At 44.1% G+C, this 25,482-nt stretch overlaps 2 protein-coding genes across 5 annotated transcripts; one reads left to right on the forward strand and one right to left on the reverse strand.

The window, feature by feature from the left end:
- Window positions 1-70: 70 nt before the first annotated feature.
- Window positions 71-15,762, reverse strand: LOC110494293 (ras-related protein rab7). 3 transcript variants are annotated; one of them, XM_036950378.2, is made up of 7 exons: window positions 15,071-15,427; window positions 12,703-12,761; window positions 12,451-12,513; window positions 7,369-7,495; window positions 2,077-2,295; window positions 1,654-1,782; window positions 71-1,496 (listed from the first exon to the last, which is right to left on the reverse strand). In XM_036950378.2, the coding sequence occupies exons 3-7, from the start codon at window positions 12,501-12,503 to the stop codon at window positions 1,401-1,403; spliced, it is 624 nt and encodes a 207-aa protein (XP_036806273.1). In that variant the 5' UTR covers window positions 12,504-12,513; window positions 12,703-12,761; window positions 15,071-15,427; the 3' UTR covers window positions 71-1,400. The 3 variants fall into 3 exon arrangements, with proteins under 3 accessions (XP_036806273.1, XP_090061835.1, XP_021424914.1); XM_090205709.1 differs by lacking the exons at window positions 12,703-12,761; window positions 15,071-15,427 and adding an exon at window positions 15,742-15,762; XM_021569239.3 differs by lacking the exon at window positions 12,703-12,761 and having other exon boundaries at window positions 15,071-15,571.
- Window positions 15,763-17,240: 1,478 nt separating this feature from the next.
- Window positions 17,241-23,787, forward strand: LOC110494298 (fibroleukin). Of its 2 annotated transcripts, none has more exons than XM_036950381.2 (6): window positions 17,241-18,048; window positions 18,850-19,045; window positions 20,585-20,662; window positions 20,968-21,080; window positions 21,375-21,637; window positions 22,025-23,787. In XM_036950381.2, the coding sequence occupies exons 1-6, from the start codon at window positions 17,788-17,790 to the stop codon at window positions 22,353-22,355; spliced, it is 1,242 nt and encodes a 413-aa protein (XP_036806276.1). In that variant the 5' UTR covers window positions 17,241-17,787; the 3' UTR covers window positions 22,356-23,787. The 2 variants fall into 2 exon arrangements, with proteins under 2 accessions (XP_036806276.1, XP_036806275.1); XM_036950380.2 differs by having other exon boundaries at window positions 17,436-18,048; window positions 20,932-21,080.
- The last annotated feature ends 1,695 nt before the right edge of the window (window positions 23,788-25,482 follow it).

Raw genomic sequence — 25,482 nt, forward strand, 5'->3', positions numbered from 1 at the left:
ATCAACCTTCGCATGCAACCACTCACCAACAGTTTTAAAACACATGGAAATAAATCAACCATAAACAATGTTTATATTCAACATTTTTATTATTACTTTTGAAATCCCAAGACTTACTTTCAACAAATTCATTGGCATAACACTGATTATTTTGTTAAGAGGGCAAATCCTTGGACTGTTTCTTTAATTGATAGGAAGCTCATCCCATTATGTTTCATCTCAACTTGTTTTTTTTTTATTTTTTAAAGACTGTCCCTATTATATCTACACACAATAGTTGCACACAATCAATTAAAGTAATATTAAGCACTCTTGCCATACTGAGCTACCAGCAGACAGAAAAACAGACAGGGAATACAGACATAAGTGGACAGATGTAAATAGGGACAGAGCTGTAATTATGGTTTTGAAACAAGATGGCTGACAAAGGACATACAGCACATAGTAGCAGTAGTTCTAGTAGTATTAAGTAGCAAATAGTATTATTATCTTATGAAGAAAGTTCTTGTCTTTCATTGTTTGTGTGATCAGCTTCTCTCGTCATTGCCTACGTATAAATATTTCCCCTGCAACATGAGGCTACTAAACCAACCAATGCACTCCAGTCCCTACAAAGGGCGTAGTTAGCCTTCTGTTTTCTATTTTTATAGCATCAACAGGCTTCCTAGGGGTAGTAGAGAAGTATGGTGGGAGTAGTATTGTTGTTTGTGGCTTGTTGTTGTTCTAGCCGACACTGCTCAAATCAGAGTTCAACGTTTAAATCCACCCCCCCCCCCCAAAAAAAAACAAAACAGTAAAACAACAAAGTGCAAAACAAGTATAAGCTTCTGATGGCTTAAACTTAGACAGCCAATAAGAACAAAAATAACTTCTAATTCAGCTGATTATTTGACAAGAGCTAGGTAGGCAATATAGAACTTCAAGTCAAAACTAATTCCTGATAAACAGAAAATACAGGATAAGAAGTATCAGGACAATGACACAAAGATATCATAATCATGTAAAAAAGCATCAGCCGTCACTTCTAGAGTTCCCCACTGCATTCTTAGGACATGGCTCCATCTGGTCCCCCCAATTTGAGAGGCCAAGAGGGGACACAGTTAGACAGGGTGGGTGGGCCAGGTTGTGGGTTCACTCATGATATGGATTCAGGAACAGGCAGGCAGGGATCTACAAATTCTTCTCTCGTGATCTTTGATCATTGGAATGTGTGTTAGGGGTGCATGTGAGGAGCAATATACTCATTGTGTGTGTAACTGGGAACTTAGTGTGATTATGGTGGGAGGGGGATGTGACATGGGTGCAGAGACCAGAGATGCAGTCTTTTCCCTAAAGGGGAGCAGGTGAAGAGAGAGAAGGGTTTTCCAGAAAGCCAGACAGAAGATAGTCCATGTTCCCTCTCAGCAGGTGCAGGCCTCTGCTGAAGTCTTTGCTCTGTCATTCCTGTCTAGCTTGATGGGCTCCGGGAATTCATTATACAGCTCCACCTCAGTTTCCTAATAAGAAGAAGAAGAAGAAACAAAAAGAGGGAATGAGGATGAGAAGATGGAGAAACCGGAATCTAAGTTTTGCTCTTCTACTTAAGTTCCCAACCGCCCAAAAAAGGTAAACACCAAAAACCCAAAACACCCATTCCCTCTCCTGGACACCCACCTGTTTGAGGGCGTTGCGTGCAATGGTCTGGAAGGCCTGCTCTACGTTGATGGCCTCCTTGGCACTGGTCTCAAAGTAGGGGATGTTGTTCTTACTCTGACACCATGCCTGAGCCCGCTTGGTCGTCACCTGGGTGTGGGTGGAAAGACATTCACAAACATCAGATGAGATCAATGAGGAGACCAGGGTTGGGCTCAATTCCAATGGAGGGCAGTCAATTCAGGAAGAAAACTGAAATTCCAATTCAATGATTGAAAAAGTGGCAACATTAATACTTTGAAACACATACATTAGATAATACCCTGCAACTAAGAAATTATTAATCATATGTATTAAAAACACCAGTGGAGATGACATTAGCAACAGTAGCATGAGGTCCTGTAACTTGAGATGTTTTAACACCTATAACAATCTGTCACCCACCTGTCTGTTCTCCAGGTCGATCTTGTTGCCTAGCACCACAAAGGGAAAGTTCTCGGGGTCTCTGGGACTGGCCTGGATCAGGAACTCGTCCCTCCAGCTGTCTAGAGTCTTGAAGGTGTTGGGGGCAGTTACGTCAAACACCAGCACACAACAGTCTGCCCCACGGTAGAACGCCACACCCAGAGACTGGAACCTCTCTTGCCCTGCCGTGTCCCAGATCTGACCATGAGGACAGGTGGAGGGAGCGACGAAAGGAAGAGGGAGGGAGGGAAACAGTGACAGAAGGCAAAAGGATTAACTATTGTTGGGCAACATATTTTCTGAACTAAGATCTTAAACTAATCCCACTCACTGTGTCATGTAATCAGCCATGTTTGGTTGCCACTTCATGAAGTTAGCATCAGTGCTACCAAAAGAGTACTTTATAAATCAACTTTTGATCAAATCACACCGATCACCCATTGGCGTGACAAGTTGTTTGCCTTTCCTCAGTATGTAATCACTATTACAATATTGTCGTTAATGAACTTTGGGTCGTCTTCATTTGGGCAATAGAAATTCAGTAAAGTTACTTTTTCTTGTGCCAGTTTTCCTGTTCCCTGTTATAAAAACGCCCATTTGGGCCTGTAGCCATTTCTGTAGACTTAAATGGAACTTTATCAATTAGACTTGATACTCCTCTGGATCTTGAGGAATAGGTGGAGGAGAATGTCAATCCATCGCAAGCTCACCCAGACCTTTCACTTTCGATTGCTGATAGGTGAGTTTCTTTAAAAAAAAAATTTAAAATGTTGGCGTTCTTTTTCAAATAATAAAATTCCTTTATTATTTTGGCTGGTTGCACAATTCCATTGACATTCCATGACACACATGTTAATGCATTCATATCTTAAATATTATCCACGACACATGATATTGAGATGAGTCTTTACATATTGACTCCATACATTGTGTTGAAACACTAGAAAACAGCTACAATGAAAATAGAACTTATAAATCCTCAGGCTTCTTAGTGGACATGTATTCAAGACATGAAAAATAAAACAAATCCCTCATGTTCCTTTTTCACTTCCTCCCCTTTGATGCTTCCTGCATGAATCTGTCCTGTTGCACAGGTGAAAGAGCAACCTTATTGGTGCATCCATTGTAGTCATTCCCCGTAATGCAAGTTAAATGGTCAGTGACTATGTCTCTATGAAATACAAAGAAAGTATATGTACAGTCTTGGCCAGACTTAAATGCGTTCTAGTCAACCACAAATGTCCAACTTTAAGTAAGGCGCGTTATGAAGAACAAAATTCATAATAATACAACTTATGATTCCATTGGTAAGTCCAATATAGACTCAGCGACCAGTTAATTAGGTACACCACCCAGTTCACGAAAATGGTTCACTCCTACAGACAGTGAGTCATGTGGCCGTAGCTTGCCATATAAAGCAGGCAAACAGGCATTGAGGCATTTAGTTACTGTTCGATTGAACATTAGCATGGGCAAAATGAATGACCTAAGCGACTTTGAGCATAGTATGATCGTCGGTGCCAGGCGCGCCGGTTCTAGTATCTCAAACGTCCTGCCTCCTGGGCTTTTCACGCACGACAGTGTCTAGGGTTTACCAAGAATGGTGCGACAAACAAAAAAATATCCAGTCAGTGGCAGTCCTGTGGGCTAAAACAGTTAGTTGACAAGAAGGAGAACGTCAAGAATCGTGCAAGCCAACAGGCGTGCCACAAACAGGCAAATAACAGGGCAGAACAACAGGTGTGCCGAAAGGCATCTTGGAACACACAACTCTCCGGTCCTTGTCACGGATGGGCTATTGCAGCAGATGACCACACATATCAATTAAAAACAAGTAGAAGCAGCTCCAGTGGGCATGCGATCACCAACAATAGACAATTGAGGAGTGAGAAAACGTTGCTTGGTCCGCCGAATCCCGGTTCCTGTTTTGTCATGCTGATGGCAGAGTCAGGATTTGGCCATGAGTCCATGGCCCCATCCTGCCTGGTGTCAACAGTACATGCTGGTGGTGGAGTAAAGGTGTGGGGAATGTTTTCCTGGCACACGTTAAGTCCCTTGATACCAACTGAGCAACGTTTCCACACCCCAGAGAATTCAGACTGTTCTGGATGCAAAGGGGGTCCGACCTGATACTAGATGGACGTATCTAATAAACTGGCCACATAACAGAGAAATTGATATATTCATTGAAAAATGTGTTAAGTGGTTAACATATCATCTCATGCAGATATCTATATATTGTTTAATCAAATACATAAATCAGTATGTGTAATCTCCGACAACTGGTCTGGGTTGCTGCGTGTTCAGCTTCCATACCCATTCTCAACAGCTGGAGACTGAGTGTAAATACTATGTCCATGCTAGTCAACTAGTATAATTAGTGTTTTTTAGGTAAATATAGTGATTATTATTAAGGAGTCCTGGCTGGTTCTACCTTCTGAGATACATGAGACACTTTTAAAAGCCAAGTGAAAGGAATAGGTTATTCCTCCCAGGGCCTAGAACAAGAGGAAAACATAAAAAGCACTTGCCATCACTGTGATAATTGAAAATAAAATTAATTTGACTATTTAGGCACCATTACAGTATAGTAAGCCATTTTTTCCCCCAACTTTCCAAATTATTCTCCAACTAAATAAATACAACACAGATACAGGCCCATACCCACTGGAGTAGTCGACAGTTCCGTTGTACTGAACACAACCACATGTGGGGAGCACTTGTTTTGACCCACCGGGGGACAGAACAGGCGGATCACTAAGAGCAGGGTGGTATCATGACTTGTAATATTAGATCAACATCAGTGCCCGAACCAAAGCGCGTGCGTCCATTTATTCATCTGATTTTCAGAATTTACCGGCTACATGTTCAGTTGACCTAGCTACATTTCTTGTACATTCCACTTTAGGATTCAGTTAATGAATACATTTCGGTATAACTGTCCAACAAAGAGCTCAAAATATTAATCGAAAAGGTGCATAATTGTGGGCTTTGCGCACGCACATAGCTGCTTGTTTTTATCCCTCTTTTATAAAAGACACGTAATGACAACATGTGTCCACTTTAATAACATTTTTCAATTCAAATATCAATTTCTCCATTATCATGCCTTAATTTCTTTGTCCCTATAGTTAAGGAACTTTGCGATGATACCCCTTGGTTTAGCTGCTTGTGTTCCCTCTCAGGCCGCTTGTTCGATGTGCTCGTCTGATTGTGGGAGCCTGTGTGAAGTTCTCCTGGCCCAGTATTTGTGGTATTAACTTTCAGGAATTCTTTCATTCTGGTTCAAATCAAATGTTTGTCACGTGCACCAAATACAACAGGTGTAGTAGACCTTACAGTGAAACGCTTACTTACAGGCTTTAACCAATAGTGCAAAAAAGGTATTAGGTGAACAATAGGTAAGTAAAGAAATAAAACAACAGTAAAAAGACAGGATATATACAGTAGCTAGGCTATAAAAGTAGCGAGGTTACATACAGACACTGGTTAGTCAGGCTGATTGAGGTAGTATGTAGATATGGTTAAAGTGACTATGCATATGATAAACAGAGAGGAGCAGCAGCGTAAAAAGAAGGGTTGGGGGGCACACAATGCAAATAGTCCAGGTAGCCATTTCAGGAGTCTTATGGCTTGGGGGTAAAAACTGTTGAGAAGCCTTTTTGTCCTAGACTTGGCACTCCAGTACCGCTTGCCATGCGGTAGTAGAGAGAACAGTCTATGACTGGGGTGGCTGGGGTCTATGACAATTTTTAGGGCCTTCCTCTGACACCGCCTGGTGTAGAGGTCCTGGATGGCAGGCAGCTTAGCCCCAGTGATGTATTGGGCCATACGCACTACCCTCTGTAGTGCCTTGCAGTCAGAGGCCGAGCAATTGCCGTACCAGGCAGTGATGCAACCAGTCAGGATGCTTTCGATGTTGCAGCTGTAGAACCTTTTGAGGATCTCAGGACCCATGCAAAATCTTTAGTTTCCTGAGGGGGAATAGGCTTTGTCGTGCCCTCTTCACAGCTGTCTTGGTGTGTTTGGACCATTCTATTTTGTTGATGTGGACACCGAGGAACTTGAAGCTCTCAACCTGCTCCACTACAGCCCCGTCGATGAGAATGGGGGCGTGCTCGTCCTCCTTTTCCTGCAGTCCACAATTATCTCCTTAGTCTTGGTTACGTTGAGGGATAGGTTGTTATTATGGCACCACCCAGCCAGGTCTATGACCTCCTCCCTATAGGCTGTCTCCTCGTTATCAGGCCTACCACTATTGTGTCGTCTGCAAACTTAATGATGGTGTTGGAGTCATGCCTGGCCATGCAGTCATGGGTGAACAGGGAGTACAGGAGGGGACTGAGCACACACTCCTGGGGAGCTCCAGTGTTGAGGATCAGTGTGGCAGATGTGTTGCTACTTACCCTCACCACCTGGGGGCAGCCCGTCAGGAAGTCCAGGATCCAGTTGCAGAGGGAGGTGTCTAGTCCCAGGATCCTTGGCTTAGTGATGAGCTTTGAGGGTACTATGGTGTAGAACGCTGAGCTGTAGTCAATGAATAGCATTCACATAAATGTTCCTTTTGTCCAGGTGGGAAAGGGCAGTGTGGAGCGCAATAGAGATTGCATCATCTGTGGATCTGTTTGGGTGGTATGCATATTGGAGTGGGTCTAGGGTTTCTGGGATAATGGTGTTGATGTGAGCCATTACCAACCTTTCAAAGCACTTCATGGCTACGGACGTGAGTGCTACGGGTCTGTAGTCATTTAGGCAAGTTGCCTTTATGTTCTTGGGCACAGGGACTATGGTGGTCTGCTTGAAACATGTTGGTATTACAGCTTTCGGGGAAATTTACAAAATTAACATTTGAACGGCAACTGAAGTCAATTTCAGTAAGCCCCGTAATTATGTATTTTTGTTCACACCTGGTTCTCTGGAGCTTTTCTCATGCAATTTTCTCCATGGTTAACCCGGTTTCGGCCTCCACCACGCATTTTCCCAGTATTTAAAAGGGTATTTTAGTAAAGAAAGGGAATGCCAAACAGATCACCTTACCTCACGGTCGCCATACTGGAATTCCAGGCCAAGACTTCTCCTGTCCTTATAATATTGTCAATTAATCTGTGTGCCTGTCTGGCACTTCTGATGTGTCTTCTCGGCCTGAAAATGTCTGTTGTGCTCCTATGTTATACTGTTAATATGGTGTCAGCCAGGCTGTGCGGTTTATATGGTGACGTTATTAATAGATATTGTCGCTATGATAGTGGTGCTGTGGCCATGTTTCTGTACCTGCATTGTGACGAGCCGATCGTCCACCATCACCTCCTTGGTCAGGAAGTCAGCTCCTATTGTAGCTTTGTACTGGTTACTGAACTTCCTATTCACATACTGGTTCATCAGGGAGGTCTTCCCAACTCTTGAGAGGGAGATAGAGATGAAGGGGGGGGGGGGGCAATCAGGGGAGAGAGGTGTTAAAGATAAATTAATAGCTGTTGTTCAACATGACTGCATTATTCCATCTATCTATTCAGTCCTAATGGTGAAAGAGAAACCATGACTGATGCCTCGAGACAAAATCAATAAGGAACAGAGAGAGACACCAGACACCAGTAAAACCCCATCAGAGGTGCCCCACACACTGTCCAGAGTTCTCCTCTGCAGTGCTGAGCATGCAGTGGCACAATGAGAATACAGCAGCATCAGATTACAGTGTGAAAGAGAGAGGGGGAGGAAAAGTGAAATAAAAAAAAGTCATAAATCAAATGGATACATACAGTGCCTTTAGAAAGTATTCACACCCCTTAACTTTTTCCACATTTTGTTGCATTACAGCCTGAATTGAAAAATGACACTTTCTTTAGTCACTGGCCTATACACAATACCCCATCATGTCAAAGTGGAATTATGTTTTTAGAAATGTTTACAAACTAATAAAAAATCCAAAGCTGAAATGTCTTGAGTCAATAAGTACTCAACCCCTTTGTTATGGCAAGCCTAAATACGTTCAGGAGTAAAAATGTACTTAATAAGTCACATAATAAGTTGCATTCTGACGACCTCATCTCTGTACCCCAGACAGACATGCAGATAACTGTAAGGTCCTTCAGCCAGGCAGTGAATTTCAAATACAGATTCAACCACAAAGACCAGGGAGGTTTTCCAATGCCTTGCAAAGAAGGGCACCTATTGGTAGATTAAAAAATATAAGCAGACACTGAATATCTCTTTGAGCATGGTGGAGTTATTAATAACAATTTGGATGGTGTATCAATCCCTATTACTAGCCTGTTCAACCTCTCTTTCGTGTCATCTGAGATTCCCAAAGATTGGAAAGCAGCTGCGGTCATCCCCCTTTTCAAAGGGGGGGGGGGGGGGCACTCTTGACCCAAACTGCTACAGACCTATATCTATCCTACCCTGCCTTTCTAAATGTCTTCGAAAAGCCAAGTCAACAAACAGATTACCGACCATTTCGAATCCACCATACCTTCTCCGCTATGCAATCTGGTTTCAGAGCTGGTCATGGGTGCACCTCAGCCACGCTCAAGGTCCTAAACAATATCTTAACCGCCATCGATAATAAACAATACTGTGCAGCCGTATTCATTGACCTGGCCAAGGCTTTCGACTCTGTCAATCACCACATCCTCATCTGCAGACTCGACAGCCTTGGTTTCTCAAATGATTGCCTCGCCTGATTCACCAACTACTTATCTGATAGAGTTCAGTGTGTCAAATCGGAGGGTCTGTTGTCCGGGCCTCTGGCAGTCTCTATGGGGGGACCACAGGGTTCAATTCTTGGACCGACTCTCTTCTCTGTATACATCAATGATGTCGCTCTTGCTGCTGGTGAGTCGATGATCCACCTCTACGCAGACGACACCATTCTGTATACTTCTGGCCCTTCTTTGGACACTGTGTTAACAACCCTCCAGGCGAGCTTCAATGAGATACAACTCTCCTCCGTGGCCTCCAATTGCTCTTGAATACAAGTAAAACTAAATGCATGCTCTTCAACCAATCGCTGCGTGCACCTGCCCGCCTGTCTAACATCACTACTCTGGAAGGCTCTGACTTAGAATATGTGGACAACTACAAATACCTAGGTGTCTGGTTAGACTGTAAACTCTCCTTCCAGACTCACATCAAACATCTCCAATCCAAAGTTAAATCTAGAATTGGCTTCCTATTTCACAACAAAGCATCCTTCACTCATGCTGCCAAACATACCCTTGTAAAACTGACCATCCTACCAATCCTCAACTTCGGCGATGTCATTTACAAAATAGCCTCCAATACCCTACTCAATCAATTGGATGCAGTCTATCACAGTGCCATCCGTTTTGTCACCAAAGCCCAATATACTACCCACCACTGCGACCTGTACGCTCGTTGGCTGGCCCTCGCTTCATACTCGTCGCCAAACCCACTGGCTCCAGGTCATCTACAAGACCCTGCTAGGTAAAGTCCCCCCTTATCTCAGCTCGCTGGTCATCATAGCAGCTCCCACCTGTAGCATGCGCTCCAACAGGTATATCTCTCTGGTCACCCCCAAAACCAATTCTTCCTTTGGCCGCCTCTCCTTCCAGTTCTCTGCTGCCAATGACTGGAACGAACTACAAACATCTGAAACAGGAAACACTTATCTCCCTCACAAGTTAAGCACCAGCTGTCAGAGCAGCTCACAGATTACTGCACCTGTACATAGCCCATCTATAAATTAGCCCAAACAACTACCTCTTTCCCTACTGTATTTATTTATTTAGCTCCTTTGCACCCCATTATTTATATCTCTACTGTGCACATTCTTCCACTGCAAATCTACCATTCCAGTGTTTTAATAAAAATATTGTATTTACGTTGCCACCATGGCCTTTTTTTTTGCCTTAACCTCCCTTCTCACCTCACCTGCTCACATTGTATATAGACTTATTTTTCCACTGTTTTATTGACTGTGTTTGTTTTACTCCATGTGTAACTCTGTTGTTGTATGTGTCGAACTGCTATGCTTCATCTTGGCCAGGTCGCAATTGTAAATGAGAACTTGTTCTCAACTTGCCTACCTGGTTAAATAAAGGTGAAATAAATAATAAATAAATATATATATTTAAATACACCCAGTCACTACAAAGATACAGGCGTCCTTCCTAACGCAGTTGCCGGAGAGGAAGGAAACCGCTCAGGGATTTCACCATGAGGACGATAGTGACTTTAAAACAGTTACAGAGTTTAATGACTGTGATAGGAGAAAACTGAGGATGGATGAACCATGTTATAGTTACTCCACAATACTAACCTAATTGGCAGAGTGAAAAGAAGGTTGCCTGTACAGATATTCCAAAACAGGCATCCTGTTTGCAACAAGGCACTAAAGTAATACTGTAAAAGAAATGTGGCAAAGCAATTAACCATATGTCCTGAATACAAAGTGATACATTTGGGGCAAATCTAATACAACACATTACCAAGTACCACTGTCTATATTTTCAAGCATAGTGGTGGCTGCATCATGTTATGGGTATGCTTGTAATCATTAAGGACTGGGGAGTTCAGGATCGAAAAATAAAACAGGATGGAGCTAAGCACAGGCAAAATCCTTGATAAAAACCTGGTTGTCTGCTTTCCAACAGACACTGGGAGACAAATTCACCTTTCAGCAGGACAATAGCCTAAAAACACAAGGCCACAGCTACACTGGAGTTGCTTACCAAGAAGACAGTGATTGTTCCTAATTGGTCGAGTTTCAGTTATGACTTAAATCTGCTTGAAAATCCATGGCAAGACCTGAAACTGCTTGTCTAGCAATGATCAACAACAATCTTGATAAGAATAAATGGGCAAATGCTGCAGAATCCAGGTGTGGACAGCTCTTAGGGACTTACCCAGAAAGACTCACAGATGTTATCGCTGCCAAAGGTGATTCTAACACTCAGGGGGTTGAATACTTATTTAATGAAGATAGAGGAAGAAAAATGCTTTTTGTGTAGATCGTTGACAAAACAAATAACAATTCAATCCATTTTAATCTCACTTTGTAACGCAACAAAATGTGGAAAAAGTTAAGGGGTGTGAATTAGGCTTGGGCGGTATACCAGGGCATTTGGAAATAGCCACGGGATGGTTTTTTCAATACCATTGTAACTATTTATTTGACCTTTTTCAATACATTTTAATATTTGTAGCTATTTAAGTAAATATCTGCAGTCAACTTGTGCAATCCGTTAGGAGATAAAGCAGATTACGTTCTTCATTTCCCCTGTCACATTATGAAGCTTACCATAGTTTCCCAGAACAGTTGGAAATAGCACAACAGGAGAAAGCGGGAGGAGCAGGTGAGTCCAGCTATGTATCGACAGGAGTCTAATTTTATATTGAAAGTCAGTGTTTTTTTGCTTCAACAGAGTGATCAGGCACGTGCAACTATACTGTACCTGAGAAAAGTAGCTAAACATCAGTCAGAGCGCAAAATTTGTCTGATGCCGAGAATAAATAACATTAAGAAGCATTTTACATCTGCGTTTATAGAATGCAGCAAGATTCTGCATTTAAAGCGACCCCTAATTTGAACTCTCTAGTTATCCAAGTAAGTGACTGAATTAATAAGGTGACTGGGCACCGTGTTGTGTCACTGTCTGCCGTGTTTGACAAGTTAAAGCCATTTGGATGAGTTATTTGTACAGCTGCCACCATCTTGATTTCCTTTAATTTTTTCTCCTCTACATTCTAGGCCCGTATTCTCCTCCAAGCAGAGCAAGCAGGCCAATTGCCCTTGCGGCTCCAGACTGCACACAGACACAGCGTTGTACACATGCTGCTCCAGAGTCAGTACTGTTCTTCCTCAGACAGGCAGGCGTCAAAACTTTGTTCATTTGTACAATTTCTCTCGTTCACATTCACTTGTAAAGGGCCAAACTCACCAAAAAGTACATTCAGTAGCTCCTACCTAAATATGCATAACTGAGCTGGATTGCCTGTCTTTGCCATTTGTTTATTTTTAGCTAACAGCCTCCATGGAAATGCAATATTACTTGTGCTAATTTTGTTAGCATTCTGGTAATAAAAACACCCAATGTTTTTTTGCGTTTTTTTGGTGACCCCTTGTGTACTAAACTAGTAATACCTTATATCCGGGATGAAAGGACAGCATGACGGTATGAAAATCTGGATACCGGCGAACCCTAGTGTGAATACTTTCTGAAGGCACTGTAGATGTGTGGGACAACCAACCAACAGCAGTCTGGTTGGACAGGAAGACTGTAGTAAGCTGTAGTTCTAATGAATCTGGCACACCCAAACTGCATTCTCTGATCAAACTAGAAGACTAAACACTGTGGTCAAACAGAAAGAGAACACCAATACTCAGGGGCTTACCCAGAATCCCCCAGGATGATGACTTTCAGGAGCACTTTCTTCCTGGATGTCATTCTGTCGAGTCTGAGGAAAGACCACACACACAAAAATCAGGGTTGTGTCCCAATAATCTCCCCTTCGTGTGTACTCATTCACTACTCCCTACCAATTTAAAAGCCTTTAATTGGTGTAGGCCTAGAGGGAGTTTCCTTTTAAATCCCTAAAGGTTAGTGAAAAAGCACATTTTCAGTATGATACTCCTGGGATACGTACCATAATGAAGAACGAATGTGGTGCCCCAGGGCAAAATTTGTTTGACACCACTGCCCTACCTAAAAACCAAAAGTCGTTATTGCAAGTATATTGACTTGATTTTTATCTAGATATCTTATATTCCAATAGTTTCAAACTGATCGTTGGGGTTGAAATCCATAGCTCTGCACAATGAGTGTATGACAATGCTATAATGTGTGTGATTTAGCAATCTGTGTGTAGAATCAGGGCTATTCCAATGAGCCAATCAGACATGAGCTCCATTCATTCCAGTCATGCGTTCCCTAAGCTACTGGCCAAGTCACGAGTAAGACATCATTAATTCGCTCTCTTAACACACACAGGAAGTGAGTCTGAGGACTAGATCATGTTTCCTGTTACAGAGGCTAGAGAATGACCCAACCATAAAACTCTACTCTTTCCCAATCACTTGCAGGGTGTCCATTCCCAGACTGTAGTTTTAATAAGTAATTGCAATTACACTTCAATACTACTGCCATACTCCCAACTTCTGAGGGCATACTCTCTCAATGGAGCCATAGAGAAGGCACACACCTGGTGCAGTGTCATTGGAGCGAACCATGTCCGCCCAGCCTAGTCCTATCATCATAAAAAAGCTACCCAAAGCTATACTGAAACAACGACATGAGTGACCCATTCAAATTCAGTGTATTTATCATGGGAAACAACAACGTAGCAGCCAGGCCAACAGTCAGCTTAATAGAGCCTGACCAACTTATCAGTTGACTGATATTATCGGCTGATATTAGCCTTTTACGAATGTATTTGTATCTGCATTTAATCCACCGAAAACACTCGGGGGGAAAAAATGCAGTTCTTCATTGTTGGTCCAGAAGAGAGCTCTATTTACATGGCTATTAGCCCATCTTTCCTTAGCATGCTACAGCAAGACTGGACACCATCGTCCAAAACAACGACACCAGTCAGAGAGAAGAGTGAACTAACTGTTACCGCTTCTACTGTGAGTGCTGAGTAGATAGAAGCTTGACAGCTCAATAAAGTGACAAAAATGCACACTGGCCTTATACTGTTATGTGAAGAGTTATGGTAGTGTGTTGGGTGTCAGGACAAACAATGGATGCTCTGCCCAAATATAAAGCAAATGCTGTGCTAAGAACGTTCAACTCTGTGGTAAGGTTAAAGGGATACTTTAGGATGATTGCCTTTTTATGTACTTCCCCAGAGTCAGATGAACTCCTGGATACCATTTGTATGTCTTGGTGTCCAGTATGAAGGAAGTTAGAGGTAGTTTCACGAGCCAATGCTAAAAAGCATTAGCGCAATGACTGGAAGTCTATGAGTATCTGCTAGCAGATACATCTTGGGATGTCCCTACCCCAGAATGTCGGCCCAGTTCCATCTCGCTCTATACTGCCGGCCACTGGGTTTCCTCTCCTCACCATGGTAAGGAGTGGAAATTCTAACTGGATGCTCCAGATTTAAACATATGGTGAAACAGCTGGCTGCTTGTCTTATCTGTGGTATGGCTGTGTTCACTCAGGATGCCAATTCTGATCTTTTCCCACTAATTGGTCTTTTGACCAATCACATCAGATTTTTTCACATCAAATATTTTTCAGAGATGATCTGATTGGTCAAAGGAACAATTAGTGAAAAACGATCAGAATTGGCTGCCTGTGTAGAAGCAGTCATATTTGCCTAGATTGTAATGGAACTATTGTAGATCCAACACTCCAACTGAAAATAACCAACATGTTTCTTGTAACACCCCAGTCATCGCCTTCTAATCTGCAACCCATGACACTATACTCTAGAAGTCGGAACACATGGGCTAAAGATTTTCCCAAGCTCAGGTAGCTGCCGAAAAGGAATTTGTTTTAAAATCGCCTCATTTGCATACGACATACCAAGTGCAACATATCTAACAAACAATGCGACACACACACTCCGTAAATCAGTTTCCTTTTACTCAGAATCCTAAAATAAGGGTGGCTCTTTTTGCTGTCTGACATGCACTAATGCAATGCACCCACCACCTGATTCACATACATGCAAGGACGGACACACTCCCGCACACAATCTATCCGTCTCTTTGACCCATCCCCTCTAGGCTCTCTTAAAACGACGTCCGATATAGTTATCCGTAAGGTACAGAACATCATACATTTGCGACTCGGTTGTTGCCGGACACGACGCCATGGTTCGACTTGTACACCGCGACCGTCCCCGACCTATTGCTAAATGAGTCTGCAAGAGAAGCCGCCCCACTGACGGTCACACATTTCTCACATTCCCCCTGTCGCGTCGGTAAACAAGCGCTTAGTAAGAAATAATGACCCTCATAAGTTGCTGTCATAGCTAGCTAATGTTACATCATATAACTTACCTTCAACTTCCAACACACCAGAACGCTGTTTTCCGACTTGCTGTCTCAGGACAGCCTATTTTTACTGGATTTGAATAAATGTCTCAGGCTAGCAAGCTAGCCAGATAAAATGTTAATGTTCAGACTTGGTGGCCGTTGCTTATCGCTCTGATATCCAGCTTCCCGATTAGTATTTTCAGACTCTCTCCACGGTAATTTAAATACAAATATCTAGCTATAGTTTCAGTTCCGATTTGGTTGGCTTGTACCTTTTGCTCTGGCTTCTTTCTCAGAGGTTCTTTCCTAGACTGATTTTTTTCCTCCCCTCTTTCACTTCCTCCAAAACAACTATTGCGTCATTGCTCTAAAACGTTTCACGCAACAAACAGGATACACCACGCCCACTTTAATAACTGCATCAGGGTTGCATCTTTAGCAAGGTTGCAAATACCTTGGCTTTGACTGTACCAAATATAGACAAAGACAGACGCAATGATGACATGTTTACTCCACGACTGCCCAGATGCAAATTAAATCCATTTTAGGAAGTTCTCCAAATTGCAATACCACATTTCATCTGATATAACATTCCAGTCTAAACAGCACCATGAGCAGTAGGAGATAAGCAGATAACAGCCAAAAATAAGTTTAGGGAAAAAACATTTTATTTTAGAAAAAAAAAAACAGCATACCTGGCATGACTGTCTATTCTCCAAAAAACATTGACCACGTTTTTGATGTTACGCAAAAGCAGACTGGCTCCAAACATACCACACATTTGCCAACTGTAGTCTTATCTCTATAGGCCATATCCTAATATCTGGTGATTATTTCATTTATTTGATGACGACAGATATTATGGGAAGTAAACCACTAGAGGGCAGTCTTCGTTCATTTCTGATAGAGGCTCTGATTACTTGCGAACTGGTCATGATGAGATGGCGTTATTGAGCAGGCCAAAAACAATCTCCCTTACGGATTTTCTTGTAGGCCTATTGAGACAACTGGATTAGTCATCATTACTATTTTGAGATGAACATCAGTTATCTTCATCACCACAGATGTTGAGGAGCTATCTATTCTCTGTTGTCTCTGTCTGTAACTGAATTATTTGTATAATGAATCTCATGTGTAAAATATATAGCTGCTCTATACTTCATCATCAAAGTGCTGTTGTGTTCGATATCACCCTGATATTTCCTGAGATCCAGGGCTGCCTGAAGCCATTCAGTCCTCCATTATTGTCTGTGCATTCAAAGAAGGGACGCTGGTACAGGACTAATGGACTGTTCGCCATTACTGACTGACAACACGTACTGGAATGTGGATGTGGCTGAATTGTGCCAATTGTTTGACAGTGAAAGGGCAAAGGCCAAATGGGAATGGTGGCCAGTCCACTGGAAGTGTCTTTGCCCCTTGGCTGTTGGCATTCTGTTAGAGTGTGTCCGTTTAGCACATCCTAATGAGTATGGATGACCCTAGTGTTTATGGAGGAATTCCTGACTTTTCTCCCCTTTTGAGTGTCTGTCTAGTCTTTATGACCTGGTAGGAACGTAGTTGATTAACACATATGCCAATAAACCAAAGGGATTGGGTGAGAAACGTGGGGGTATACAAGAGAGGGTAGTGTTTGAAAATATTTGTCTTCTTGGAGGAAAAACCATCACAAATATACACATTTTGTCACACAGACACACACTGACAGGAGAGAGTTAGAGGTGGGCACTGACAGTCAGAGGGAAAGCAAAAGAGGAATAGAGTGAGAGAAAGAGAGAGAGAGAAGAAGATAGTGAGAAAAGAAGAGAAGAAGGGGGAGGAACATGTGACTTGAGCATGAGAGGAGAGTAAAGAAAGGGAAAGTGATTGAGCTTGTTCTAGAGTTCAATCACTTTCCCTTTCTTTACTCTCCTCTCATGCTCAAGTCACATGTTCCTCCCCCTCCCCTCCTTCTCTCCTTTTCTTACTCTCTTCTTCTCTCTCTCTCTTTCCTTGCACTGGTGCATGTGTCCATGAACTGTGTGTGTGTGTGTGTGTGTGTGTGTGTGTGTGTGTGTGTGTGTGTGTGTGTGTGTGTGTGTGTGTGTGTGTGTGTGTGTGTGTGTGTGTGAGAGAGAGAGAGAGAGAGAGAGAGAGAGAGAGAGAGAGAGAGAGAGAGAGAAAAAAAAAGAGAGAGGGTACGGGTCAAAGAGATGAATAGATTGTGTGAAGGCGTGTGTCCATGCGTGCGTGTGTGTGAATCAGGGGGTGGGTGCATTAGTGCATGTCAGACAGCAAAGAGAGCCGCAGTTATCTAGGAATCTGAGTCAAAGGAACCTCACTAACAGAGACAGGGAGAGAGAGAGTGAGAGAGAGAGAGGGAGAGAGAAATAGGAAAGAGAGAAGTGGAGAGGATGAAAGAGGCATGCAGATAGAAAGACAGACAGAGAAGAAGAAGTTGAAGTTAACACAGAAATAGAAGAAGGTTATGGGAAAAGTGTGGAGGAACACCATCGAAGGCTTCAAACAAAGCATCAAGCGGAGCAGAAACCCATCAAGAACACCAAAAAATACTCAAAAGAAGAGCGTCACTAAAGACTTGTCGGCACCCAAGTCCAAGAGGCTGGCAAGGCAGAACAGCTTTAAGGTGAAAACCGGTGTCAGGGGGGACAGTAAAAGGAAGAACACAGAGGTGTAGTGTCTGAGAGACTGGATTCTGCCCCGAATTCTGCAGCTTTTCACATTCTTTTAGGAGTCTTCCCATGTTTCCATTAGGCTCTCTCGGCGTGCTCCCCCTGCTGTCCCTGTGTGTAGGGGCCATGTTGTCCCCCCCGGATGCACCTCCAGCCTGTCCCCACTGCAAGGACAGTCTGGTGGCCGCTCCACCTGCGAGGACAGGGTCAGGGGGGTGTGAGGGACGCCCCGGGATGGCAGGCTGCAGGGTGGCGGTCGTCCCCCTGGCTGCCTCTGACCCCCCTCTGAGGGTGGAACACAGACATGAAGCTCGACAGGTTCAGCCCGAGGTGAGTGACATCACGCACCAGGTCAATCTGAAGTCATTTCCTGTGCTTTTCCCAGTAGAATGAGTGAGGTATTGATATAACTGACTCCGGTATTGTACACGCCAAACAATGATAATTCTGAGCTGGGTGGCACAGAGGAAGGCCTGGACAATGTTTGTTCTGTAGGGGTGATTAGATACTGCCGGGTTAGAGTCTCTCAGTCTGACACGCCATGTGCCTCTGGTTTGACAGGGGGTAAAGTTTAAGCTGTTGAAAAAGTGACTATGGACATAACATCACTCAGCCAATTGAAATAGAATCGAGCCCAACTCTGTAGCATAGTGGTATAGATAGTGACTGGTGCCTTTAGCAATAGTGTTATGGTATATGGAGAGGGGGCAACAGGTCCCTACTGTCGGGATTAGGGGCACCACATGACAGACGCTTTCCAGGGATAACAATCAAAGAGGGAGTCAAATTAGGCCTGGGTTTATAAATGTCATCATCATATGGCTCTGCTGAGCCCATGCAATGACAGGTGTTCCACTGACATGGCTAGGAGTGATGGAAGTGTAACTGAGTGATTGAGTCTGTGGCAGTGATCTACTTTGCATCCCTTAGTGTCGGTTTGTGTGTGTGTGATATGACTGTCAATGATGGTGCGTGCTTGTGTGTGTGTGTGTTTGTGTGAGAGAGAGGGAGAGAGAGCAGTGTGACTATTGTGTATGTGTGTGATGTGAATGCTGCTGTATGTGTCTATCAATCCTGGTGTGTATAACATGCATATGTTATGACTGTAATGCTAAAGTGTTGTCTCTGCAGTCCAGGGATGTGTCGGAGCGTCTGGTCCAGTTGCAGCGCTGTATGAATTCCCTCCAGGAGCCAGGGGTCCCCAGGGGCCGTGTAGGCCAGGGAGGGGACACGCTGGGGGCCATTCTGGCTCTGATGGCTGCAGTACTGACAGAGTGTGACCTACACTGTCACAGTCAGGCCCTCAGGGCTATGGCCAGGCGACTGGGTGAGGAGCATGGCAAACACACACACACACTAGTGATGTGCAGTTTTGTGAACGATTCATTCTTTTTGAACAACTCTTTTTACTGACTCGAGAGTCATGATTAGTTTATCTGAGTGACTCATACATTTTTGTCTTCGTTTGACCTGCTGGCTGCAATGAGTCCTACTACAGCAGGATTAATACACACTACTCCGGCTCAGCGGCTCCCATTGAGATAGCGTCTGTAACAACATGGGCAGCGCCAGTGAGGCTACAACCCAAAGGAATGCCCACCAAGTATACTACTTTGACTACTTTAAAATGGCAGAAGCATGGTGGAAGCCTTCAATATGACAACTGTCTGTCATATATGTAAGAACCGACACTGGAGTAGAGAAGCAGGTACGGAGAGAGAACATTTAATATAGCACAGACATGGATCAGGACAGGACTAGCGTCAGAACAGGGTAACAAAACGACATACAACAATTAATGCTGAAGCGGGGAAGAGAGCTGGGGAACAGACAGATATAGGGGAGGTAATAACACAGATGATTGAGTCCAGGTGAGTCCAATGAATCGCTGATGCGTGTGACAAGGGAAGCAGGCGTGTGTAATTATGTTGGTAGGAGTGTGTAGTGCTGGGCAACCTGGCGCTCGGGGAGGGAGAGCGGGAGCAGGCATGACAATATGCGGGCAGGAAAATAGATCCTGAGAATAGAGAAGAAGAATATGTTTGGGCTGTTGCAGTTCTAACGTCATTGTGTTTATCACCCTCACTGCAGTCAAGCAAGGCATTTCACCAAGAGTTGTTTACATTGTAGTCCGGTTGAGGCTGCTATCAGACCTAATTTCAAATGTATCAACAAATAATCTTATTTGTATGTCTAGCAATCAACAAATGTACATTGTTTTAAGCTCATGTCTAAAAGTCTCAGTCACAAACAATGGCTCCAAAAAGCCCCTTATGGTGAACGATGTTTGAACGAGAGGCTTGTGGACTCATGACTTTCGAGTTTTCAGTTCATCGTTCGCCGGTGGGGGGTCCTGCGTGCTCTGGGCATTACTGATTCAAATGAACAAAAACACACACTGATCTTCTCTCTTTCTGTGTCCTCCTGTTCATTCTCTTGAGCTCTGCCCCCATAAACACTCACACCTGCACACAATGATGGTGTCTCTCCTATCTCTTAAGAGGACCACACAAACACTACACACAGACACAGACGCAGACGCACACGCGCGCACACACACACACACACACACACACACACACACACACACACACACACACACACACACACACACACACACACACACACACACACACACACACACACACACACACACACACACACACACACACACACACACACTAAACAGAGCCTTAGTAAGGCCTGCTCTGTGTCGGTCAGAGGTGAGTGCACAGGAATGCAAGGTTCTGTGTGGTATGAGTAGGGCAGACACTGGTATCTCACAACCACCATATAACTTCTACAGCAGTTTAGAAGGATGAGTCCTCGATCTCACACACAACTTCTTCTTTGTCGATGTGTTTAGAGGGGGCAGCGGTTGGGAGAGAGGGAGAGAAAGACCTTATACTACTGTTGAGGAGCATCACACAACACCCTCCAACAGGTGAGAGTGGTGTGTGTACTCTGTGTGTGTGTGTGTATGTGTGTGTGTACTCTGTATGTGTGTGTGTGTACTCTGTGTGTGTGCTCTCTGTGTGTGTGTACTCAGTGTGTACTCAGTGAGTGTATTCTGTGTGTTTACTCTGTGTTTACTCTGTGTGTGTACTCTGTGTGTGTGTGTACTGTTTGTGTACTCTGTGTGTGTGTACTCTGTGTGTGTGTGTACTCTGTTTGCGTGTGTGTATGTGTGTGTGTGTGTGCGTGTGCGTACAGAATATACAGCTGTAAGAGCGCGAGTGTGTGTTGCAGCGGTCCCCTCAGCGAGGCTGCATCCTCAGGACTGTGCTGAGATCTATCGTTTGGGGATCAAAGAGAACGGAATCTACACCATCCAGCCTGACCCACGCAGACCTGCAGTGGAGGTACCTCCTAATACTTACACACACTGAATGCAAACAACCTGTATACTGTATATGGGTTATGTCCCATCTGTATAGCTTGGAGGGGAACATACAGAGAGATAAAGAGTGTAAAATATAGTATGGAGCTTACAGATTAGAGTAGAAACTCTCTATGCGTTACGTCTCTCACTCCTCACCCCCTTTACTCCCTTTACTATTAGCAATGGTCAGGCAAACTTCATCATTATTCTCTGATGTAAATGTGACCGATGTCTGATGTCCAGGAGTTGTGACCTTTGCACCCTCCTGCCCTAGGCAGAGTGTGACATGGAGACAGCAGGTGGGGGGTGGACAGTGTTCCAGCGTCGGCGAGATGGCTCGGTGGACTTCAACCGGACGTGGCAGGAGTACCGCGAGGGTTTTGGTTCCCCACAGGGAGAATACTGGCTGGGGAACGCAGCGCTGCATGCTCTCACCAACACTGGTCAACACCTGCTGCGTATACAACTGGAGGACTGGCACCAGCAGAAACGCCAAGCCACCTACAACACTTTCAGAGTGGCAGCAGAGGCACAGAGGTAATGGAAACACACAAACACACACATACACCGATGAGCAAACAAGGATACACACAAATTAAATAGATTATTTGCCTCAAAATTAAAGTTTGAAAGTATTTGACAAACGACAACAAAAGTGGTATATTGTCGAGATCAGTTCAGGTTCCACGGCATCTGAATGGGAAGATAGGGACGGCCTGAAATCAGACGGGGACAATCTTTCCCATTCATTTGGGATTAAGGCATGTAGCTGGATCTACACAACAGGTGGAGTAGGACGTGGACTCGTTTTCACATTAGACCTCTTTTGAGGTCTGAAAACATCTGACAAACTTCGATTTTGGCATGAACATATCTCTTTAACATAGTAGTACATGGTGTTAATGCTGTCTGTCCTTCTCCCAGGTACCGTCTGACAGCACGGGAGTACTCTGGTGACGCGGGCAATGCCCTGAGCTACAGCAAACGCTACAACCACGACGGCCGAGCTTTCAGCACCAACGACCGTGACCACGATCGCTACACGTCAGGGAACTGTGCGGAGTACTATGGTGCAGGCTGGTGGTTCGACGCCTGCCTGGCGTCTAACCTGAATGGACTCTTCTACCGCGGGCGCTACAGCGGGCTGACTAATGGCATATACTGGGGCACCTGGTACATCCTGACAGACATTCACAGCGGAGAGCGCTACTCCTTTAAGAGTGTGGAGATGAAGACACGCCCACGCAACTTCTAATGAAGACTGACCTGGGAGCTAGTAGAAAAACAGACCCAAACAGAATCTTTTTTCAGGAGATGGCCATAAACAATAACTGGTAATGTTGTATAGTTATAGAAAGGTCTGGATCTCACCTTTCGGTAAAACATTTTTAATAAATTGCTGAGATATACTCACTTGTGAGAACACAAGCTCAATTACATAGTTCAAATATTATGAAAATATAAAAAATTATTATGAAATGATTTAGTATTTGAGAATATCACAGTGACATGAACCACAATTGTTGGGTACGCTAGACTGTTACTGTTCATATGCCGCCTCCCAGGCTGGGCTCTGTCACTCATAAGCAGAGCGAATCGATTCTTTGTCTGTATAGGCCAGAAAATGTGACATGTCACTCTCTATTCAAATGTGGGGTCTGATACCTGACACTTCAAGTCAGCTCCGTTGAGAGAGTGGTAGCGCAGAGTAGACAGATGGGGCTTTCTGACAATATAAGGTACAGGACCCTAATACCTTCACAGAACGCTTTGTACCCCAAAATCAGTTGGAACATGTCCTGAACCGCTCAAAGTCCCCTATATAGGGGACTTAACATCTTCAAATTAAAACATAGGCCTACTACACAATACTCTGAGCCATGGTACTGTATATGCAAATCTAGGGTGGGGAACATTAGCCTGGTCCCAATCTGTTTGTGCTGTCTTGCCAACTCCTATAGTCATGTCACTCCAAACAATATTAGCAAAACCACACAAACAGATCTGGGACCAGGCTAGGGAAACCCTAAACTGGCTGCAGAGTGTGTGAAGGTTATTGTTACTCAGCTAATGACTGGATGTTTGATTCACTGGATAATGTTGGGATAGTGAGCCATTAAATAAGTTTTTCCAGGTGTAAATATGGTGCTAAATGGAAAACTGGTCAGATGACTCTGTCCTTATCAAGTCAAATCAACATGGCCATTAAAGCAAGATTGTTCTTCAAAATGTTCAAATGTTCATAGATGACCAGCAGGGTCAAATAATAATCTCAGTGGTTGTAGAGGGTGTAAATGTCAGTTTGCTTTTCATAGCTGAGCATTTAGAGGTCGAGAGAGAGAGAGAGAGAGAGAGAGAGAGGGTTGAAAACTAGGTCCAGGACAAGGTAGCGTTTATGATTGAAGTATGTATTGAAATTGAATTACACCATTAACCAGCAGAATCTGTGACCCTAAAGGCTCCTCTAAAGGCTCCTCGCCCCTGCTTCTAAAGGCTCCTCGCCCCTGCTTCATTTGTATTATCCCTCATATACCATGCAGCATCTTTTTCTTTTGTGAGATTAAAACAACTGTAAAGTTTTCATATATATGTCATGCAAATCTTTCAACAAAAACGTAATGTAGAAATGTGCATTAACAATCATGCCTGTAGAGAAATTACTTTTGAAATAAATTGCTATGACTTCATTATTGTCTCTGAAAACAGTTTATAGGTGTTATTTTGGTGTTGTTGACTGTAAATGCCAGTTGAGTACAGTACTTGACCAAAGAGAACAAGCACCTCTTCATTTTTCACCTGTATTTCTAGGTGAACAAGGTGTATAGCTTCAATAAGAATCCAAAGCTACACTGTAAAACGTAGACATTCTGAGTTACAGGGTGGCTGCTTCTCCTGCCCCCCATCCCCTCTGACTGGTGCCAGCTTCACGCAGAAGGGGGTCAGTCATCAGTTGGGTGATACTCAGACCTTTCCAAACCATGGCCCGATAACATGATAATGTACTAATGTACAACAGAGAGGCAGCCGAAAGCCAACTCAGCACTCTTTACCCACAGGCCTCCAGGCCGCTGTGTTCTGACTCCAGCTGTGGGATTGCTCAGCCAAACCCTAACTGTGCTTCTTTTGAAATGATGCTATGACACTCAACAGAGAACAGCTCCGTTTTGGTACCACCCACACAGAACCTGTAACAGCTTTCACACTGTCCCACACCAAAATCCCACACAATCATGATGGGCATTAGGGGCACGGTGAAGCCTACCTTGGTAGCTCGCTCACTCTCTGGCACACAGAGTGAGAAAGACGCAAATGTACACACGCACACATACTGATCTCTGGCTGTCCTCTGAAGTTGGCGTCAGACGGGCGGCTCCTTCTCTGGCTGTGGTTCACAGAGCTTTTCTGGGAGTTTAGAGTGTGTGTGTGAGCACTGTCTGTGTGCAGGTGTGTGCAGGGTGTCTGCGGGGTGTAAGTGTGTGCGTTGGGGCTGGTGAAGCTATGTGGTAGTGGTGGGTGAGGGGGTGTGTAAACTGCTGTTCCCATTTTAGTAGCGTTCGCGACGAGCTGCCAGTCTGTCCAACAAGCTCTGAGTGGCTAATAATAACACCGGGGGGGGGGGGGGGGGGGGGGGGGGGCAAGGCTGATGTAGACAGATGGACAGAGAGCAGGCAGACTCCCAACCAGCCACAGTATTTCACACACACTACCCATGCACACACACCGACAAGCACAACCACATACCGCCTGCAGCAAAGCAAGCACACACGCTGTCCTCAGAATAGCAGATATGCAGTAAAGCTCAATAACTTGTACAACTGACCACACTGTACGTATGAATAAACACTACTTCCAGAAAAGCACACTCATTCATGCTCATGCACACATGCCCGCACGCACGCACACACACACACACACACACACACACACACACACACACACACACACACACACACACACACACACTCTCTCTTGAATGGGAGGTGAATGATGCGCTTGGCTTAATAAAAACAAGCCTTTATTAGAGATGAAAAGGCTTCAAGCTGGCTTCTCCCCTCACAGATGTAGTTTGATCATACCGCTTCAGTTATCATTATCTCTCTCTTACACACACACACACACACACACACACACACACACACACACACACACACACACACACACACACACACACACACACACACACACACACACACACACACACACAGAGAAATTGTCCCAGGCATTTCTAACACACTGGCCCATGTTTTCCCTTGAGGCCCTCCTTACCCTGCTGAAAAAAACAGCATAGACCTGGTTATGCTGGTCACCAGAGGTATGTGCACTGCCCTGCAGCTAGACCATGTTTGTCTGACCAGCATCAGACCAGCATAGACCAGTTTGAA

This window comes from Oncorhynchus mykiss, chromosome 17, assembly GCF_057628025.1.
Source record: "Oncorhynchus mykiss isolate SJ-2025 chromosome 17, ASM5762802v1, whole genome shotgun sequence".
In the NCBI taxonomy this organism is placed as follows: domain Eukaryota; kingdom Metazoa; phylum Chordata; class Actinopteri; order Salmoniformes; family Salmonidae; genus Oncorhynchus; species Oncorhynchus mykiss.

Bases quoted from the DNA above. Each gene is read 5' to 3' on its own strand.
- LOC110494293 (XM_090205709.1), bottom strand. From the start codon at position 12,503: ATGACATCCAGGAAGAAAGTGCTCCTGAAAGTCATCATCCTGGGGGAT. The intron at 7,496-12,450 runs GTAAGCCCCTGA...CTCCCTCTCAAG, and splicing joins ATCATCCTGGGGGATTCTGG to AGTTGGGAAGACCTCCCTGA. The intron at 1,783-2,076 runs GTGGGTGACAGA...ACCCACACCCAG, and splicing joins TCGACCTGGAGAACAGACAG to GTGACGACCAAGCGGGCTCA.
- LOC110494298 (XM_036950380.2), top strand. From the start codon at position 17,788: ATGTTTCCATTAGGCTCTCTCGGCGTGCTCCCCCTGCTGTCCCTGTGT. The intron at 19,046-20,584 runs GTGAGGAGCATG...CGATGTGTTTAG, and splicing joins GGCTATGGCCAGGCGACTGG to AGGGGGCAGCGGTTGGGAGA. The intron at 21,081-21,374 runs GTACCTCCTAAT...CTCCTGCCCTAG, and splicing joins CACGCAGACCTGCAGTGGAG to GCAGAGTGTGACATGGAGAC.